General features: G+C 40.0%; 1 protein-coding gene across 1 annotated transcript; it reads right to left on the reverse strand.

The window, feature by feature from the left end:
- Window positions 1–224: 224 nt before the first annotated feature.
- Window positions 225–22,396, reverse strand: EAF1 (ELL associated factor 1). Its single transcript, XM_003207216.4, has 6 exons — window positions 22,286–22,396; window positions 18,936–19,030; window positions 16,260–16,396; window positions 13,260–13,426; window positions 5,228–5,458; window positions 225–3,584 (listed from the first exon to the last, which is right to left on the reverse strand). The coding sequence occupies exons 1-6, from the start codon at window positions 22,386–22,388 to the stop codon at window positions 3,538–3,540; spliced, it is 780 nt and encodes a 259-aa protein (XP_003207264.1). The 5' UTR covers window positions 22,389–22,396; the 3' UTR covers window positions 225–3,537.
- Between the last annotated feature and the right edge of the window lie 6 nt (window positions 22,397–22,402).

The raw sequence follows: 22,402 nt of genomic DNA on the forward strand, positions 1-22,402 counted from the left end.
TTCAACACTACTTTTATTTTCCTTTCCTATCTATGTACTTGGGGATACAAGGGTAATAAAAACCTCTGAATAACCAGGTGAATTCAACACATCATCACTCATTGTTACCAGCTGAACCTGAAAAAATCAGGCAATTACTGAAAATAAGTATTCTCCATTACATGCAATTCCAGGCCTTGTTTCTCTTAGTTTGCAAATTAAAAAAATAAAGAAATACATGCATGGATTGTTGAACTTCATTTTTATTCACGTAAATAGACTTTGAAGGTGGAAAGAAGACTATAAAGCTTTGCCCAGCAAACTAATTTTATACATAACCACAAGCAGGCATATGGCTAGTCTGTAAAAATGCAAATTGTGAAAACCAGTCTAGGCAAAATGCCTCAAAATTGGAGCATCACCCCTTTGAGTTATTCTGAGCAACACTCAAGAATACTATGATTCCTCTATTAGTTCTTCTCAACAAGCCAATCTTTTATATTTACATTAAAGAAATGAAAAAGTAACAGACTGTATGGATTCAATGAGATTGTCATAAATTACAGTATAAATCATTATTGACTATCAGTACTAAAGCAATTCTAGTTAAGGGAAAAGTCATGAGCAGGCCCTGTTTGCTGGTGAAGTCTTAAGGCAAGTCAAAGCACTGCACTGGAGGAAGACACTGAACAGAAGAAATCATCAGAGACTAATGCTGACCTCACCAAAGCCAGTGGGCAGCTCTCCCATGAACGTGAAGAAGTATTTATTTCGATTCAATTCATTCTGGTAATTGCATTCCATATGCATTGTTTATTCACATTGAAACTAATTGTCATATAAAAGTGTTTACGAGTGAAAAATTAGCCTAAGGTGCTAAGACCTGCTAGTGCTAAGATAGAACCGTCTGGAACACTTTGCTCCATTAAGAGGTTTCATCAAAACGTATTTTAGCCCATTTATTTCTCGAACATGCTAAATATATCCCCAGTCAACCAACTAAAAGAATTCTAAATAATTGCTTTTCTGCAAGTTACTTCAATTCCCATTTCCATCTGAATAGAACTTGCTGCAAATCGCCAACAACAGATAGGTAACATTTAGGGTTCCTCAGCATACAAGACATCAAACTTTGGGAGCCCCAATCAAAACATCAGGCTGGCAAGATTTAACACAGACATTCATTAAAGGACACATAACGAGGGGGCAGCTGGCTTTTCTGCCCACCAGTATTTCCACCTCCATCAGACACACCACATGGGTGTGGGCAGGGTAGATTCCAGAAAGTTTCTGAGGGAGGAGATGCCTGGAGCCACTTGTGATAGCGGGAGGGAGGGGACAGGCAGGTCCCACACATGTAGGGACTGGCTTACAGCCATGACCAAGCTGTGGGCCGCCACGTTTCTCACCAGCCCCAATGGGCAGCCGTTTGTCACAGACTGGGTGTGCGACACACGGCTGAAATGCTCACAAGCTGCAATCCTGACACAACACACCTCCAGGGGACACAAAGGGTGGCTGAGATATAACAGTCATCGGCATCTGTGTGGAAATATGCAACCACAGGTTGGAGGGGAGGAAATGGGAGGTAACGGTAAACCATGACCTTGAGTACAAACACAAAGCAAGGCAGAAACTGACTGTGCGAATGAAGCTTTCCTGCTTGCTGATTTAAACCACAGTTGAAGTGGTGATTTAAATCAGTGTAGCCCACTGTTGTCTTATCCTCTTAAGGTCCATGTATTTTATTCATACATAATTAGTAAACTTCCTATGACGTGTCCTGGATTTTAGAGTGTATGTGCAGCCAATGAATGAGGCAATGAAAATGTCTCACTGCTGCTTTTCTTTTAAGCACAAGTAATAGTACTGTGAGTACATTTACTCACAGAAGAATAGGAAAAAAAATACCCCACCAAACAAATCACATCAGCTGTGGCTTTACATCAAGTATATTTCATAATTGCATGTTAAAATATGTACCTACATCATAAAACACTTTAAAAAAACAATTATTTTTAAACGTTATGTACAATAATGCAAAAATATGCCTAAATATGTATCGAATGCAAAAAAATAAACCATTTAATAAAATCTCCCTTCCATTGACACCCTGCTCTTCGATACCTTAAAAAAAAAGGAAAGAGCTTGGTAAATAAACAGGAGTTACAACACAAACTATCAGACAAAAGCAGTGCAAAGCAGACATTAAAGAATGGAGAGACATCCAATCCAGTTTAAGTTCCAACTGGATTACACCACAACTGCAGTGTCACTCAGCCTACATCACATGAATTTGGGGTTTAAAAAATTAGCCTTGTGCTCAAGATTAAGAGGCTGCCCTGGAATTCATTTCCATCAGAGCAAAAAGTTAATGATAATCTAGCTGAGCACCCTTTAAGCCCCCTTAAACAGGGGTGAATTTCATGGTAAGCAAACATTTCTTGCTCTGTGTAATTCTGCCAGGCACGAGATTACATACAACAAATAGTATGGACTAAAGTCTACCTGGAAGCTGTGGTGGGAGAGAGACTCGTGCTGTTTCACAGTTGCTTCGTCATCTCCTCTTTCTGCATCTTTTAGGAAACTGCAAACAAGGCTCTGGGTCTTACCATTTCAGCAAGTTCATTATCTCCTATTTGTGACACTGCAATTTCATTGGCAATCATGCTCCTATGTATTTCTAGGACTAAATGTCTGAATTAAATTAGGTGCTTCAGTTGCATGAGAAAATGCTGATCAGGTTCTTACTTGGATATGCTCAGGTGACTGACGTATATCCTATATCTTGCTAGAGTAGCTGCCCTCAGAGCACAGCTGACCTGTATGTGAAATATAGCTCTTGTTTGTAAAAGCAATCTAAGAGGTTACAGTATTGCCCCCCATATAAGAGGTGGCAGGAAGCTCCATTTAAAGACCTGCTTATAAGGCACTGGTGCAGCAAGGTTTGTGACAAACATGGTTTTATGATTTATCCTTTCCAACTATTGAAAAGTATGTCCATTAAATCAATCATAAATAGCAATAAAAACACATTAGAAAAGTCCCAAATCAAATAAATCAACTTAGTGTTGACGCTTAATTTATAACAGTCCCAATTCAGTGCACGCTCTAGGTTCTGCATGGTTGGTTTTTTTTAAACTCATTGTTGGCACACACTCACCCTATATTACAAAAGCCCCCCAGTAAGACACAATGGGCTGAATATCTTCCACTATGGACTGAATATCTCCTACAAATAAGAAATTTTCAGATGACATGATGAAGTTACATGTTAAGCTTACAAATAATGAACAGATAAGAACATAGGGGTGTATACTGGCTTCCCCACTGTACACTCCTATGTAAAGCTTTTAAAGAATAAGAATATACACAAAATATACACTCAATTTGCAAAGTAAAACAGCCCTCAACATCTTTTTTACAGAGTTACACATTCCTTCTATTAAAATTCCGTGGAAGTATTCCTGTGCCAGATCCTCCTTGTAAGCAATATGATCACTTCAAGGTAATTTAGTTCTTCATGTATATGTAAGAAAAGCAGGAAAAGCTCAGCTTCTAGTCATCACTGTCACTCCCAGATTCACTCAACTGCAAGTCATTTCCTATGGGAAACAAAAACAACAAAATACAAGAAGTGGGTAGGCACATTTAATTGCAATCAAACCAAAGTACAGCCACATGTACACTACAAGATATAAATAAGCTCAAGAACTGAATGCAAACGTCATCTCTGTTTAAGGAAAATGTTCCACATGCCCAAGAGCATTAAGAACTGCACAGGGCTCATACACATCCTGATCCAGGTCCAACACAGCCACGTAATCTGCTCCCCAGTGGGAGGACAGCACACCCTTTGCTAGCAGCTGCAGAAGGCATTCCACGGCGTCCACCCACCAAGCTCCTGTATACAGCTCTGGGACCAGTCACTGAGGAACTCACTGGCTTTCTTGACCTTATTAAAATAGACTTCTTTGTTTTAAGGCAGATTGGGTAGCCAATGTAAGGTTTCCACATGTCAGTAAGCCAGAAATAATGTTTGAGCCATCGCAACTCAAAGCTACTGGCTGATATCAGCTGATATAAGACTGAAGGTTAAGGAAGGCCAAGGGCGGCCCTCCAAAGTGCAGAGATCCAACACAGGAAGGACTGGAAGTGGATCAAACGTACAGTCTTAGAGCCTGTCTTGCGGAGCACTTGTAATCTGGGAAGGTGGATAGGGTAAAAGCGTGCAATAATCACGCTTGAGTTCTGGTTACTGAACCCAGCCCTTTAGGTGCTCTTCCAAGATGATGTCCCAAACACAAGTTCTCTGCACAGCAGCCTCGCAACAGCTACACCCTGGATTTCTTCATCTCTTTCCTTCTTTTGGGGAAATTTGAGTTACGGTCACCAGTGACTTGAACACTCAGTATTAATCAGGGCAGAAATCACTGCATGAAAAAAAGGAGCTACCTCAATAGCTACCAGATCCTACATAGGTCAGAGACTTCTGGAATAACCTATGCAGTATTGCAGCCTTGGCCCAAAAGAAGCAGGGAAGAGGCAGCTCACCACCAGAAACAGGGACATGGAAGGAGCCCTGCTGACTTTGCTGAACTTTGGATTTCACCCAAGTGTTACCTCAGGCATTCACTATTGTCAGGAACACTGTCTGGCTTTGCCAGTTTACCAGCAAGCCATTTCAGTATCATCTGTATAATACCTGAACTTGTCCTGAAGCTGGAAACCCTACATTTATCTGCATTTGAACTTTACCAGTTCCCTTTTTGTGGATTGCAAGAGATGTACTCAAACATGCCTCAGGAGAAATTTAAAATAAATTATGATAAATAAGTTATGGTTTCTTATAAATGTAGTATTTTAACTCCACTGAACCTGATCCAGCACAAAGCCTAATCTGTGTTTTCACATTAAAATAATTCTTACCCTCCAGTACACCATATCCACCTGCACTAATGTTCTGCTGTCCACTCTTTCTTCTTGGAGGCCTCAATCGAGACTCAACAGGTCAACAGGGGTCACCATGCCAATGCCCACAGGTTTTAGACCAGTCTGAAGCAATCTCCACAGCTTCAGATATGTCTCAGCCTTCTCTTAAAGAAAGAACACCTGTCCACATACTTCAGTCAATGCCCCTCCCTGGGATTACTGCTGGACAAAGCGTACTTCATGGAGGTAGCGTAACACACTAGATAAGTGGTCTCAAGCAGTTTCCCAGAGTAATAAGACAGAAGCCTTTACTTACGGAGCGTGCTCATGAGCTGATTGCTTCCTTGTGGCCTGCTGGTGCCGTTAGCAACAGCATTCCTATTGTTATATTGCTGGTGAGGTGGCTGGGAGGGGGAAACATGTGCTAGCTCTTCCCCCTCACTGCTGGAGCTTTCATCTTCGCTTCCAGATGAGCTTTCTGAGTCTGATGAGCTGCTTCCACTGCTGCTACTCATCTGCTCAATAATTTCAACCTCCGCTCTCAGCTCTGAAATAAAAGGACATTGATCTGGTTGGAACTATGAATAAGGCCTCATGGAATTTGGGAAAAGAATATGAAAATGCAATAGTTTTGTCAAGTACAATTTATAACATCAGAATAGCTCATATGAAAAAGAGAGAGTCAGGAAAGAAAAAACAAATTGTCCCAACATTTTTTCAACCCAGTTGTTGCAGCTGAATTAGAAGAACAGCAAAGTTTAGTGCCACAAAACCTTCATCTCTGTTATTATTACTTATAAACTTTACACTTACAAAAGCACTTCCTGCTTCATTATTTTCCCTCAAATTTTTACGCTTTAAATACAAACTAAACACATTTTCTCACTGAGCATTACAGGCCAAAAGTAAGCCCTTTTTTTTTTTTAAAGCATTTAATTAAACATGCAGGATTCTAAATTCTGGTAGAAGTCAATGACATTTAGGCTTCTGGTAAATGCAAAGAGAGAGAGAAAGCATAGGCATATGACCACAACAGAAGCTGCCTTAACTTAAGAGTGTATGAAACTGCTTCAGCACAAAGTCACACAGCTCATTTTAAAGAAACTCATGAAACAGATAAATGACATCAGGTAACTTAGCAGTGGGACAGGCAAGAACAGATGAGAACCTTCACACACTGGAGAGTGGTGACAATGGTGCCATAGAACTAACGAGTAGCCATGGAAAATGGACTGCTCTGAAACTGGGAAGTTATTCAAGTCAGTCACACCTCACTTTATGGTTACCAGCATAAAATAGTGGAACCGTGACAGCCTCATCAGCAAAAGTTGGTGCTGGCTGAACAGCCAGTTACTAAGCAGACACTGAGGTAAGTCACAAACCATTCCACATTGTTAAATTTGTTGTAATTACAAACCCTGTTAGAGGAATTTTTTTTTTTGTACCTATGCACAAAGCTGAGTATCTAACTACTCACTTCATGTAGGAAGGTTTCCAGGAAGGAACAGTATTCACACGCAAAGTATAAGATACCATCAAAATTTAGGTTCTCATTGTGCTAGCAGTTCTACACCCACAAGGTAAGAACTCCAGGGCTAAAGAAAAAGGATGAAAGAAGAGACAACACAAATACAGTTGTGCCTACCCAACAAATGGAGAACTGGCACTAGGAGTAATTTACCTTAGATCAGTCTTGAGAGTTACTCAGACTGAGATGAAGCACAGCTCCTGAGCTAGGGACATCCTTCCTGATATGGCATACCCAGAGCATACAAAGCGAGTCCCTTCTCGTGTAAAAATGGCATGGTTTTAATTCTTACTGTCTTCAGACCATGCGCGAGTAAATGTCAGCAACTGGAACTCCTCTGTTTTTTAATGAGATCAGTTTTCCTTGGGCTGCTTAACACTTCAGTGGAACAGCTAAGTTTTCAGCCTCGACATAATTTGCTGGCAGGAGTTCCCCTAGCTCAGCAGGTATTGGTTTCAGAAATTAACTTTTCCGTTGACCGTTCTGAAGCTGCTACTTTTCAATTTCAAAGTTCAGAGCTCAATTTCAAGTGCTATAGCTATATTGAATTAGAGACAAGGAAGGCATATTGAAAGAGAACAACTGTATTACTAACTCCAGCTGGGTATTTAGTGATAATGGGGTTGTTATTCAAATCTTCTTCCTGAAGCTAGATTCCCAACTAGATCAACTGTGGGTTTTGTGCTTTATTAGTATGCCAGGCAAAATTTACCTTTTCATCATTAAGACATAGCATGAGAGACCATTGGAAGAGGGTGGAAAAATATGCAATTAGGCCAACAGAAGCTATTATTTTGTACTGTAATGACTTTCCCTCTCCGTCCTTCCCAACAGTCTTACAAGCTTTACAAATCCATTTCATGGCTGAAGTCTGCTACATGTAAAAATTAGTGCTGTTAAGTTACTGTTCTTACCTACCCTTATTTAATATTTAAAATGATAAATGTTCTCTGTGTTCAAGGCTAAAAAAGTTATAGGGGAGAAATAAATAGGAATAAAAGCACTTTCCTTTTAAATATTTTTTTCCTAGCTTCACAATATGAAATTTCCACATACTTTTAATAGGGATAAGAATTGTTAGCTGTAAGTTACAGTGTTGCTAATACATTGCTAGAATATTCTGGATTGTAGCAAGCACAATCACATACAGACGGCAGTCCACAAAGCAAGAAGATTGAATAAATAGATCTGTAGAAGGATGAGTGAGAATTACACATACACTTACTGAGGTAGAGTCTATGGTCAAAAAGGAGTGTCTTGGTATGTAAAAGTGGAAAGAACATGCCAATCCAGAAAGCAACTTACAAAATAGTGGGAAAATAAGAATCAGAAAAAGATGGTGAAGCAATCCAAGAGACATGGGTGTTGAAAGGGAAAGGATGCAATAGGAAGTCACTCCAGAGACTAAAGAAGGAAAACAAAAGGTCTTAAAAAGAAGTTTGAACTCAGTATGGTAGGTGAGGAGAGAAACGAAGGAGGGAAGTGATGCAAGCTGATGGTTGGGAAAATAAGATTAACCTAGCTAACACACAGATGAGTAGCAGTAGTGAGGGGTTTCTGCTGGAAAGGAAAGCACGCAGATAAATCGTAACACCACCAACACCATGAAGGGCAAGGACTGCAAAGGTATGTGTGTTATCAGTGACAGTGGTTAGGGATGGAAACTCAGCTCAAAGCCATTTTCTAATCAACATTTGCCTCAGAGAGGCTGTTCTACTTCCTTCCGGGTGCCTTGTCTCTTAGCTCCTTGAGTCTAGAATTCTAAATGTCTTTTCTCTGGGAAGAGGAGAAAAAAATAATTGTTTACACTAATGTGGCTGAGCCAATGATGACTCCAAAACCTTGCAGGAAAAAAATGGCCTGCTTTAAAAATGTCAGATTTTGCATTTTTCAATTTGCCTGTCATGCTTAGTGCAATTACAGGCATGGAAGCCTCAGCTAAATGCTTCCTTGCAGTGCCTCCAATTAAAATAGCTATGCATGTATATACCTGTACCTATACACTAAGCTGAACAATGAAAAAAATCAGACCTTTCCTAGACCACTTTTTGCTCCTCAAGATCAACCTCCTCATATTGATGAGCCTTTAAGGCTTAAAAGACGACAAGAGTCAGGATGTGCAGCAGCTAGCTTTAAGAAAGCTTTTCACGCAGTGCATTTTTGAACATTTGCCTTAATTGAGTCTACATCATCTGAAAAGGCAGAGATTGAGCCAGGGGAATCTTTTGCATCTCTAATATTACAGCTGTAGGTTTACTTTCAGGAAAAGAAAATGGCTTACTGTTTTATACTGACAGTCCATGCAGTTTTTAAAATAAAAAAATAATAATAATTCAACAGCCTTTCTCAGCAGGGCTCTTTTCTGTGTGTATTTTATACCAAATGCCCTAATCTCTTAGTGTAATCTCTACAATTACTCTCAAAGTAATTGTGGCTAAGGGTTCTTGCCTCTTCATTCAAAACCAATAGGCCACCAATAGGCAGGATTTTTAACTAAAGCCCTAACCTTGGGCTGCAAGAATACCACAGGCTTTTGGAAATAATGTCATTCAGCACTAGGGAGAATAAGGCTGTATGTTCATAGCAGAATACTCACTGTTAATAATGGTATGCAAGCTGGAGAGAAATCAACTCGATTTTGGCATTTTGAATATGCAGAGATGGCAGCTAGAAGAGGCAGTACTTCACAATGAAGTGCAACAATTTTGGTGGAGAAGTCCTTGAGAGACAAATACTGTTCTGTGGCATAATACTTACAAGACTACAGCTGCCTTTTAAATAAATAATACCTGCTCAGATTTTTAAGCACTGAATCTATAGTTTCCAAACCAGATATACGTTTATGTGCTTTTTTTAGTTAATGCGTGCTTTAATTATGTCAATATTATTAAAAACATTTCTATCATGGTCAAATACGTCTCATGAATGCCAGTAATTTCATGTGCATAAGTGGTTATCATGTTGCACCTCTGCAAATGTTCACTGCTTAATGATTTTTGATCATAAGTAGCCACATATTCAAAAGAATAAGCTCTTACCCTCTCTGTTCCTCCTTTCATGCAGGAGGACAAGATAAAAGCTTGTACAGCAAAAGACTCTTCTAGTGCAGGACCCTACAAGACAGCCTCTCAAAGGCCTCTCTGCCTGCATAAAGGACTGGTTTAACTCCCATGTGTTCTGCCTCTGTCCTCAAGCACTGCTATTTGGACAGCCGTAAAAAAAAGGATGGCTGCAAGGACTGACTGACCTGGAAGTCCATTTCCCAGCTCATTTGTATGGGGAGCTGAGGGTAGTGGAGGCAAGCAAAAACCTACACTGAAGTTGGCTTAAAACTACTGTTAAACATCACAAGGGCTGTGTCTCACTACACCCTTGAATAGGGCATACTGGGAGCAGGGAGAGTCATAGTGCCACAGTGATGTTTTCAACAACCTCCTGTGAGGATTTTAAGTTCTGTGCTGTGTCCATTAAAGAAGAAACATAGAATTTCATCTTTATGGTTGTTGTTTCATACACCGGTGTGTATGGAGTTAATTCAACCACAGGAAAAGCCACTGCTTGAATGGAAAGAACACACTCTCTTCACAGCTTAAAAGTCTTTAACCATAAAGATACACATCAAAGGACTGGAGACTATCTTACAGCTTCTGCATTTAAGTTCTCTTAATTGTTTTCATTATACAATGGTGCCACTTTGCCCTACCTTTGCCAAGTACTTTCTCATTACGTAGATGGTTTAGTAATGCTGATGCTCTAGATCAGGTGTGTCCAACCTGCAGGCTGCACACGGCCTGGGGCAGGCAGTAATGAGCCTCCATAAGATTGTAAAATTCTAATGTTATTATTTGATTTTTAGAGATACTTCTCATGAGTCGATTGCACGAGGCTCAATCACAAACTGAGCAGGCAACAGTGGAACACTGCAGAGGGCACAGCGCAGGGCTGGACTGCCTTTTGCAACACCACACACACAATTGAACTGAAACCTGCATGTATTGCCCATGAGACGTGTTGTGCCCCTTGGCATAATGCAGTCATTGGCCATAACAATATTTCAACCCACCTCCACCTGTGTGTGCCTGTGAAGACATGTGTTTTATTAAGCAGACATGTAAGTTTTCTTATTTTATTATTAAAGTTGGGCTTCTGTTATTTTGTAAAGTTATTTAATAAGTTAACATGTTCTCTTTGGAAGAAATACTCACAATACTCATGCAGTGCTGACAAGTTTTGTAATTTTCAACATTTCAAAAAGTTCACAAAAAGTATGAAATGGTGATTTGTTTTTTTTGTGTGTGGATTTGGTTGCTCATTTTAATGAGTTAAACATGTGTCTTCAAGGTGAAAATCAGCTTATCTGTTCTACGTTTCAAAGCAAAGTAGCATTCCAAATGAGACTTAAACAATGGGAGGCTCAAGTAATGGCAAATTTTATGCATTTTGATATATTGGCTAAATACAGTTCTGTGAACACTGAAAAATATGCAGCTGTGGTTTCTGTTTTGATAAAGGTTTGAAAATAGGTTTCAAGATTGCCAAAAAAATCACTGTTGTGTGTATGTGTGTATTTGTGACTCCATTTTCAACCAACATAAATATATAACTTGTGAATTTTCAAAAGAAATATATAGAATTACAATCAGACGTTCAACTTGAAGACAAAATTTGATCATGTCTCTTTTCTAAACCTTTATAAGCTCTATCTGACCGGAGAGAAATACCCCTTGCTTCACAATTACATTTTGTTCACATCATCGCTTTTTGGCTGTGTGTACATTTGTGTGTGAACAAATATTTTCAAGGATGAAGCACGGGAAGAGTAAAATTAGATCAAAAATCTGTGATGGACACATGGAGAACTCACTGAGAATTGCATTCACTGTCATCAAACCAGACACTGAATGCATTAGTTTCACAAAACCAAGGTAGTTTTATAAAATCCACTAGTTTGTTTTTATTGCCCTTTTTAGCTTTAATACAAATATATAAAAATAAAAGAAGTTTTTCACTTATTTAATTTTAACTGTGTTATATGTGTATTTTATATGCAGTCCAAGAGAATTCCTCTTCACACAATGCGGCCCAGGCAAGCTGAAAGGTTGGATAGCCATGCTCTAGATAATGGTGGAAGTGATAATAAGTGCTGAAAGACTGAGAAATGCTTAGAAAAATAGAAAGAGCACATACTGGAAGCGGAAAGCAAACTGCCCAGGAATTTTCCCTCTTTCTTTTCAGCCTTTAAAGATTCTCTCTATGAAATACCAATTCAACACTCTATTTTTAGTACAAGTCAGGTGTTCTTTAGCTTGATTTTGGAAACCAAACTCAATAGATCATTTGTTTAGAGATACTTTCCAATAGAAGACAATCATGTGGCAAAAAAACCCCCGAAACTGTAACAGTTCTAAATTATGTGACATATTTTTAGACTGCTAGAAAATAGTATTTGCAGTACAGATGTCACAACAGACAAATATAATTATTCTGCTGTAAGAACGTGACCTTTACAAATTGCCACATATATGCAGAAGAGTGCCCCCATGTTAAGTATCTTATTATACATTATAAATAAAGACACTTAAAATTTACAACTGATTCAGTTTTTAAATTGATATACAACCTGATAGCTTTCTCCTTACCTATTACACGGGAAATAAAAATGGCAATGCAGCTAAGGGAACTGTAGCTAATAAACTCTCAGACTTCGATTCTGTCTGCTGACCAGCATCCAGGTATTGAAAATATTACTGCTGTGAAAGAGTGAAACCAGTCAGCACCTATACAGACACACAGACAGCTTAGCTGTAAAAGTGTCACTTAGTGATTATCAAGAACTGAAAAGACAAAAAAAAAGCCCCAATAATCAACATAGACTGGGAAATTAACATAGGCTAAGTCTAAAGGCAAAAGTAGCTATATGGGACAAGGGAAGAGATCTAGAAAGAAAACACTAGTAGAAAGAATAGCCTTAAAAGAATATAATTGTGTCTGGTGCCAGATAAATAACCCAAGAGAATCAAATAAAAATCTGAATTTAAGATCTTCCTCATTCTGACAGTATTAACTGCAGCAAAATAACGCCAGCATGAAAGGAAGGACTTGGGCAAAGAAAGCGAGCCCTGCCCACAGTGAAACACTGAGACAATACATTGCCTAAGAAGGAGACACAGTTGAGGCAACGATCCCTTGAAGTGCTTCAAGGTACTAGAAAGGTAAGTACAGTACTATATGGCAGGTGTGATAAAAGCTACAGAGGAGCCATGGTATTGGAAGCAGTTGGCTTGTTCTCTCCCTCATCCTTATAGCACTACTTGACATGGCACAGACTCCAGTTCCTGTAATGAGGACACAGTCACTGAGCCTTTCCATCCCCCTGGTAAATGGTTCCGACCTTGCTCTACACAGGGATAACCCCAAGCTACTTGAGTGCCTCACTAGATCTTGGTTCAGCAGTTGTTGTCGCTGTTGTCTAAGACACCCATTCAGCCTATCTAGCATTCAGCTGCAGTAACTTCTATCTTCTGAATTCACACTTCTTTTGTTGTCTTTCCATATCAGAGAAATAGTTTGGAAGAAAGAAAGTTATTTACAAGGAGGAAGATCTCTTATACTAGAAAATAGTGCAGTATAAATATCTATACGTTGGCAGAAGAGAATAGATAATTCACCTTTAAGATGAGATATAAGACAACAAACCAATTGTAAAGAACCACCTTCTAATTCCTGAACATTCTAACACGTTTTTATACATCGTAAGTCATAGTTTTTATTAAAAAGAAGAAAAATAATCCAAACCCAGAAGTTACACACCCTTCTTTACCTCTCTTAATGTCATCCAGTTGAGGCTCAGGTGAAGGATTATCTTTCAAAGGAGAAGTTTTAGGTCCAGTTGTTGGCTTGGTTGGGGCTCTGAACTGTGGAGGAGGTTGAGATGCTCGGGCAGATTGTTGTTCCATTCGGGCTTGGATCTTACTGCTGCCCTCTGCTCTGAAACAACAACCAGAGACATTGAGCACTACTGTGCATCTGTGTTCAGCTTTTTCAATATCCTTGTGCTAATGCATGTGTGACTTCCTTTGAACAGCACTCTGTTGTTTCGTTAAGCTGAGCAGTGAGTGACAGGTTTCTGTACGTAACACATGGTTTTGGCAGCAAATATGCCTACTGCAACATCCTTAAAAAATGCATTTTCAAACCCAGATGTGTTTCAGCAGTGCCAAATTCACTAGCTGAAGAATAACAAAGGTTTTCATTTAGCAATCAATATTTGTAATTTTAGAAAAGCATTAGCAACCACACTAATTTAAATCAACTACATAATTAAAAAAAAAAAATCACTCATAACAAAATCCTGCTTAACATTACCATAGCAAAATAAATGTTCTTCTCACTTGCAATTCTACATTCTCAAACTGAACTCTCTCAGAGGTCAACCTGACTGGAGCAATCTGTTTTGCTGATGAATACAGCATGTAAGCATTTATTTCCCATTTTTCACTCATTTACTATTATCCCTTAAAAAAAATAAAACAAAAAAACAGTTTAATATGTTTAAATTACTGGGAAATTGTCTACAGGATAATGCCATGCTTAGCTGTTCAATCCCAATCAGGTGTTACTTCCTTTTCTGAATCAATGACGTTATTTGGACTGTAGAACAGTCAATATCCTTGGAAGAAAAAACATATCAGGTCCCTCTGTGACATTCTATAATGAGGTTAAAGTATGGAGTGTATTTATCACACAGCAACAAAGCCTTTGGGAATATGTCTCTATGTAGCATAGCATGGAAACAGTTTACGTGTACAATAAGAGCTCAGTTTTGGTTCAAGAGGGTCCCAGCTCCGTAATGTGACACTTTGTGCCTGTAAGCTCTTCCCACACAGAAACAAGTTAAACTAGCCCATATGGGACTTCCTGGGACTTCACCTAAACATCTTCTGGTATCTGACCCACTGCCTTTAGCACTAATTAAAGAATGTGTGTGCTACAGTGAATCACCGATGAAACCACAAAAACTAGGCACAGAGCCACCTCTTTCTCACTGAAATATAGCCTTTACATATGACAGCAATACATTTGACATAGACATTTATGAGAAATTTTTCCTCAGAGGGCAGTGAGGCCCCGGCACAGCTGTCCGAGAAGCTGTGGTGCCCCATCCCTGAAGGTTCTCAAGGTCAGGTTGGATGGGGCCCTGGGCAATCTGGTCTGATGGCTGGCAGTCCTGCCCACAGCAGGTGGGCTTTAAGGTCCCTTCCAACCCAAACCATTCTATGATTCAGTGATGCATTCTATGAGTCTGTGATTTAGAGTAGAAGTGGAGATGTGGGGACATGCTCTCTACCTCACGTGAAAGGTAAAAGCAAAAGGCCATTTCCAGTATTAATTATGCTCTTAGAACTACAGAAGAACATACGTAGACAAAATGCAGTTTCTCCTCTAGGAATGTAATTACGATGTTCACACTAAAATCTCTGCTCCTACACTGTCCACAGGTTGTTAAAACCAAAGCAGCAATGGAAAAAAAAAAAAAAGAAAAAAGCCACTTCTGAGATGGACTACTGAAGGACTTAAAAAAAAGAAAAAAAAAATCACCATTCCTCAAAACATACGTTCCCGATTTTTTTTTTCCTGCCTGCCTCTGCTTAAGAAAAGCTGAAATGTTTAAACCTTGACAGAGCCAAAACTCAGTCTATCCCAGACAGCATACTGAACACAAGCCCTCCTGGTACTCCTTTGGCTCCTTTCTGCCTTAAGCTTCATCTGGAATTATCAGCAGAATTTAAATTGCTGGGAATCTAAATCTCATCTGTAAGCACTCCTATCCAGTGGACAAGATGTCTTGCCTTTGAGTGACACTTGGATGAGTTACCATTACTGACACAGAGGAGCATTACAATCCATTTACTTTTAACACAAGGTGGTTTTTGGCAAACTTCCATCCAATTCCTAATAGGCTGCAACCCACGTTCCTATTACTTGTAGCAGCTAAGAGCCCTACAGTGCAGTAAAGTGGTTTTCTTTCTTTAAAAAAAAGGCAACATACTTGTAGAATTGTTTAAGATCTGCTTCTTCAGGAAACGGCTTTTAGATCTTAATATCCTGTGTTCCATTGGCTCTGAAAGAACAGAATCCAAAGGTTTCAGGCACTTCAGAACAGCAAGACTACTAAAAACGTTCCAGCTGTTCACTTTGTAGCATTTGCACAGCAAGTCTGAATATTGGGTCAGAGAGATTTCTGGCCTTGGCAATTCCAGGCAAAACCTCATAACCATTACTTCTTCAGTTTTTCTTTTTTTTTTTTCTTTCTCTTTCAAGTTGAAGCTTTGGACTTTTGCTCCGCTCAATGTGCCACTGATCCAATACAATGATAAGCATTTCTTGTTCCTTAATAGTATGTTATTAAAGTATCATGACTCCCACAGAAGCTGTAGGGAACAAGCCCATAAAGCCCAACAATCCTTTTGACAGCCTAGTATTTTCATCATCTGTTTCAACTAACCAGAGATTCCTGAAACACATTCCATCTTTCAGCCAGCTTCCAAAACTTCAAATCATCAGAGATGCTTCACTGCAAACTATAATTATATCCTTTCAGCGGTGGAAAATTTACGAATCCTTTACTCTTGGATTTATGCTCCCAACAGTTACTTGTGTTTTTAGGCAAGATAATTGGCTGTGTAAAGCTGATAAGGTTTAGTAAGCAAACATTACTCCAAAATAAAAGATAATCGAGTTCAGGTTTGAAAGACACCATCTGAGCAGGAAACTTCAGCAAGAATTCATCCTATTAACTCAGCCCAGTCACCAGCTTTACCTTGTTTTCTTAACTTGAATGTTGCAACTGAGTTTTTCCAGAAGATACTCCCCAGTGTCATGATTGATAATAAGCACACAGTCCTTCTGATATGGCCTTTTATTTCCTTTAAAAACAGTCATTGGAGGAGTTGAACCCTGGTATCAAAGAAAGAGCACATTTTTGTTTAGTTACATTCCCCTATCTAAAAGTTTATAAACACTAAGGCAAATGAATGTATTTCTTCTGACTAGGGGGCTAAGCAGATAATAGTTAGTTCCTATTGAAAATACCCGTTCTTGAAAAGGGAAAAATACAGTTACTGCAGTAGAACCAGCTTCCTCATAGCAACATTATGCCTTTCATCATTCTATGTGCCCAAACAGTGATGAAACACCTTCTCCATAGTTGCCATTATTTACATTTGTTTGCTTTCCTGCCATTAATGTGCATCACAATAGGACATTACAAGACATACAGAAATAAGTTCTCAGCTGCGAGTCCTCAGATTTCTGTGTAATGTACACCTAGCTATTCAACACAAGAGAAATGTTACAAATGTTTATTCATATACATCTTTGCACATTAATGGCAGGAAAGCAAACAAAATCAGGAATAAATTTTATTCCAAATAGCAAAGCAAATCAATCAAATGTTATCAATTCAGAATGAAATTCCTGTTCCCAACATTGCTAATAAATAGAACATGCTTCCATCTAAAATGGCTTCAGAACAGTGAGGGTGAAAAATGAGAATTTCCAACAAAGATACTGTAAGATGTACAGGTACGATTCAAAAAACATCAAAGTCTCATGACAGTCTCATCTTCAAAGGCATTTTACATTTTTATCACTCCTACATTTAAGCGAGGAAAATAACATTTAAGGGAATAAAAAGCAAGTTGGAAGTCAAAGCCTGTTCCCTGTTGATAAATAAATCAGGAAACAAAGAACAAATTTAACAACAGCTGATCAAAGTTTGCTGGCCACCACTCTACAAACCAGGGACCTCTAAGCTCACAAAAGACTCTGATTTGGGTTGAAAAATGAGCAGAGATGGAAGCCCTACCTAAGTAATCCCTAACATGGGGTTTCCAGATCCTGCTGATTACAGCACAGAAGATGATAGATGAAACAGGTAAAATAACCAGAGCTGTTTGCTAAACTCTCATGCTTGAGAACAGAGATTCTTCATTTCTCCAACCACGACTGTTTATCAAACATGAAAGCTGCTAAATCCACAAGTAGATATAGTGTTTCAAGTTACCCAAGCAGTCAAGGGATACAAAACCAACTCCACTGAACAAATCAACAAACAGAGATATCCTCAGGGATCAGGCAATTTTGAAAAACAAGCTAGAATCTGCATCCAGCTGGCACGCATCTCAGAAGCAAAGCAGTAACCAAGAAATTCTATAAAGTTTGTAAGAGTGAAATGACCTCAATTTTTTACTCCTCCTCATTATATTCCATGTTTCTAAGGAGCATAAGCAATGCTTCTGGGGAACAACAGACACACAGTGGCTGCAGTTAGGTCCCGTCCCTCTGGAGCACACAGTGAGCTGAAAGCCTCACACACATGGGAATACAATCAAATCAAACTCATCAGAACAAAGATTTGGAAAGGGGCATTACAAGTGATGTTGTTCAATACAAAATCTGAATGAACAGCACAGTTGCCAGACAATCAAAGATAAATACCATAGCTATTAATCACATCGTTGCCTGCTCCCAAGCAGCACTACTGCGCTCACCACTTCTGTAGACAAACGAAAGCAGGCAAACTTCATAACGTGACCAAAGCCAGATAAAAAGCAGGCTAAAGCCTTATTCAGCAAGAATAATTATCACAGTACCAACAGCTACTGATTAAAAATACCAAGGTGCTAGAATTAACAGTCCCACAAGAGTCCGAGATGTGGCTTCCAAAGTGACTGCTGCTGCCCTGCAATCACTGAACTTATCTGTATCTGTGAATTTTGTTTATTAGCTTGACACGTAGCATTATTTTCAGCTAATAAACAAATCCAGTTCCAGCATGCAAGTGTTTCTTTTGTTTTTGTTTTGTTTTGGTAAGGCAACCACAGAACTTTCAACTACAAAACAGCTGCATCTCTAAACAGTTTTAACACTTGTTTTATTACTGTTTGACCATCATCCTCATCAAGTAGATATTTATGGCATAATTTAAGGAGGAAGTGAAGGGAAACTGCTTTATTGTTGCTCACTAGAAAACTCCCCCCTGTTCTCATTGATAAAGCTAAAGGCAGGGTACCATCTGTGCTATCTGTGTGTGTTGGAAATAAACAAGCCTACAGGCCCAGCTTCAGCTTCTGAACAGCACATCCTGACTAGACCCACAGTTACTCTGCTTCTATTCCTTACGTTGTAGCACTAAAAATGGAGGGAAATCAGGTAGAGAGCTTTAGCTAAAAGAAGTCGTTGTCCCTTTATACTAGTAACAGTAAGAAGGAAGGAATCAAAAGAACCAGCCGAAGCCCTACAAATAAGACTCTTAACACAGACTCAATTGCACGGTCCTCTCTTCGCATAACATGCTGCAACTCAGGCTGCTCAAACACTGAGCCCACCTCTTCCTACAAGAGACTGAAGTAAAAAATAACATACAGGGCAGAATGGAATTACATTGCAAATTTGCAATTACATTCACGTTCAATACCACAGTCAGCATTCTTACCGGAATATGTGGCAAAGTGATTGTTACATCATCTCCTTTACCCACTTGGATCTCCCCTTCACAAGACGTATCAATCGATGCCGGCTTAAAATCATCTAGGGAGGAAAACAATTGTGATTATGACTCTGGGAATCTTCAGAATTGGAGCCTTTAGAATTCTCCTCTGCAAAAAGGCACCACACAGTCATTGTGGCTACAGGAAATGCTAAAATACATAATGGCTTGCACCAAGGGTGGAACAGTACACCGGTACAACCTTGTTCATAATCATAGCCCCTGCCACCTGATGACAACAGATGTAAAATTCTCCTTTTAAAATGGAAGTAAATTACCAGACTGTATCTGAAAGACCAAAAGCAGGCTCCTCCTGATGTTTGATGTTGCACACAGCTGTAAAACTGTATCACGTGTCCTACAGGAATATCAGGTCCCAGATCCGGGACTCTGTGACTCCTGCCACCTCCAAACCTGAGGACTCCATCTATGTCAAAGGCTAATTGAGTGAGACCAGCTCATTTAACCTCACTGATGTTTCTGACTACTAACAGACATCTTGCCTTTGCAACACCTACTTGAGAGGACACCTTGGCTCCCATCTATGGGGAAAAAAGGAGGTGCTGGTGTTATTTCACCAGGCTCCACACAAGGCCAAAGCTGCTGTAGATGGAGAACAGAGAGCATAAGTGAGGTCAGACACTGCTGCTGCTCTAAACAAAGCCCCACTTTAAATAATTTCTGCAGCATTGTATGGAATGCTTTCTCCCCCAAGTAATGCATTTGTGTTTAGCATATTTATTTGAACTAAGAACATTTTAACTTCAAAGTATTTCCCCCTCTGTAATTCTGTCATGCTGATGAGCCATGAAAACCTGTAACATTGTGACAGAGGATTTAGACAAAATGAAATAAGATCAGACAGCTAAGTATTTCTTTTAAACAGGCATCCATTCGATTCTAGCATCTCTGGATATGAAGAGGTGCAGCTACATTTGCAACCAAGACTTTTAATTATTGCATTAGTTAAGACATTAATATCTTAGAAAAACTAAATTTCAATTCCACTATGAAAAGCACATTTGCCTGGGAAAGAAAACAGCTTGTAATAAATTCTCATTAAGGGGACGTTAATGTCTAATTGAGTTTTACTTTGACAGCACAACAAGCAGAATCAGGCACACTTGACTTAATCCTCATGCCTTAACTGCCAGACCAAATCACATCTTTCATTTTCATCTGCACAATCTATTTCTAGCTATTGTTTCCCACCTACTTTATGTGCAAGCTTGCTAAATAAAACAAAACAGCTGTAGATGAGCTGGCGTCCTTGCCAAAAAGGGATCAAGAGTTTCAATGGCACAGTCGCTAAATGAAAAAACACAGCACTATCATGCTCCTTTCTTAGGTATCAGTAAAATACACTTACTCTAAGCAAGCACACAACAAATTGCTTTCATTCAGAAAGCTCATTAGGCATGCATGCTCGGCTAGTTTTGCTGTAGATGGAGTGCACATATGCCTTTTCAGCTGTAAAACCCAATCCTTTTTCCAAAAGTCAAATATTTTTAGATGTGTCTCCAAACCCAGTTTTTCAGTACAGAATTTCATAAACATCACAGAAAACAGTAAAGTATTTTAAGGAGGCAGAGACAAATCCAGCCTGCAAAATCCTCTTACTGCAGTTTGCATGAAGAGGATTACAGGGATGATATAATGCTCAGTTCCCAGACAGATCACTCAAGATCAACCATTAGGAAAAAGAAAATCAAAAGAGATCTCACTTGAATGTCACCAACTAAAAATACAGCACATTAAAAGCTCTTCTCAAATAAAAACACACTCTTTCAATTGTAGCCTGAAGTGCTTTGGCTCTGCAACCCCTAGAGAACTTGATTATGAAAGCACTTTACATTCTAGAAATACACTGCATTGCTATCTGGATACAGCTTGGGTTTAATTCACCCACTATCAGACGGCATCCTCATTCCTTTGATGGTCGGGCTATTTTAAATCTTTGATTTATAAATGGGGATTTGCTGGTGCAGCAGAGCTGGCTAGAAGCATCCAGTGCTATGTGTAAACAGTTAAATACACTAAACGTATGGTACGGCATTCTTCAACATGGTGGAATTATGTATGATCAGAAGGGGGAACCACACAAAATTTAAGCAGACACAGGCTTTTGTTTGGGGAAATGGCTTTGCTTCAAGCGCTGATCATCTTCTTGAGGAACAGCTCAACCTAGAAAGTTGTTCCCTCAGTTCTCGCTCAGACCTCACCAAATTACACACTCACAGCCATGAGACTGCACTCCCAGAACTACACATCACGTAACAAAAATCTCTATTATTAATCGTACAAATTCCCCACTCAATCACAAAGTGACCAAAATACAACTTCAACATTATTCTCATTTACTGCTGGTGATTAACTACTCATTTTAAGCCCTGGGCCTGTTTACAGAATTACAGAATCATATGGGTCAGAAGGGACCTCTGGAGATGACCAAGCCCAACTCCCTGCTAAAGCAGGTTTCCCCACAGTAGGCTGCAAGGATGAAGTAGCAGTTCCCTGGGGATGATTAAGAGATGAAATAGCAATTTCTTGCCAACATAATTCCATCAGAGGAATGCAGTGAACTCTTTCCTCTCCAAAACCATCTCCTTAACATGAAACAAAACGCTCCCAATGTTATGGGAGAACAGTTGGAGTGATCTCTATCGACTTCAAAAATGGCAGATTGTTCCAGTTATTCTAAAACTGTTAATGCTGGAGACTATGCCTCAACATTTCTCTTACTCTTCAGAGTTACCACATATGTGGCAATACCGTGTGAGCCTGAGTCACTTCTCCCCACTTCCCCGGAAAGTGACTTACTACCTAGATCATTAGAGGAGGGGTCGTGGGGTCACGACAGCAACCACCTCCATTCAAACTTTAAATTCAAACTGCGGCTCCTTGAGCCGGGCCCGCGGTGCCATTAGGGAGAAGAATAAAGGAACACAAGCAGCAAGCCGTCCACTCACGGTGGATCCAAGCAAAACTTCAGAGAGCATTCAATCACGCCAGCTTCACCCCACTGCCTGCTGAGACCCCGGGTGGGACGGGGTGGACGCTGACGGGGGAAATGGGCGCGGAGAGAAGGGAGAAGGACGAGCCGGCGGGAGGCTGAGCCGCAGCGAGCGAGGAGCGACAGCGGGGAGGGATCCCAGGAGAGCGGCGGGGCACCGCGCTGCCCACAGCCCAGCGCAACCCGGCGGGAAGGGGCTGAGGGCAGGGGGCACGTCCGCGGGAGGGGCGGGAGGAAAGACGCGGCCGGGCTAAGCGGGAGGAGAAAGGAGGGCGGTGCTCACAGCGGATGGTGTGGAAGGAGGCCTTGGGCCGCCGCTCGAAGCTCTCGCCCAGCTGCAGCGGATGATCCTCCTTGTCCAGCAGCGGGTTCGCCGAGCCGTTCATGGCCCCGCACCCGC

Source organism: Meleagris gallopavo, chromosome 6, assembly GCF_000146605.3.
Source record: "Meleagris gallopavo isolate NT-WF06-2002-E0010 breed Aviagen turkey brand Nicholas breeding stock chromosome 6, Turkey_5.1, whole genome shotgun sequence".
Lineage (NCBI taxonomy): Eukaryota > Metazoa > Chordata > Aves > Galliformes > Phasianidae > Meleagris > Meleagris gallopavo.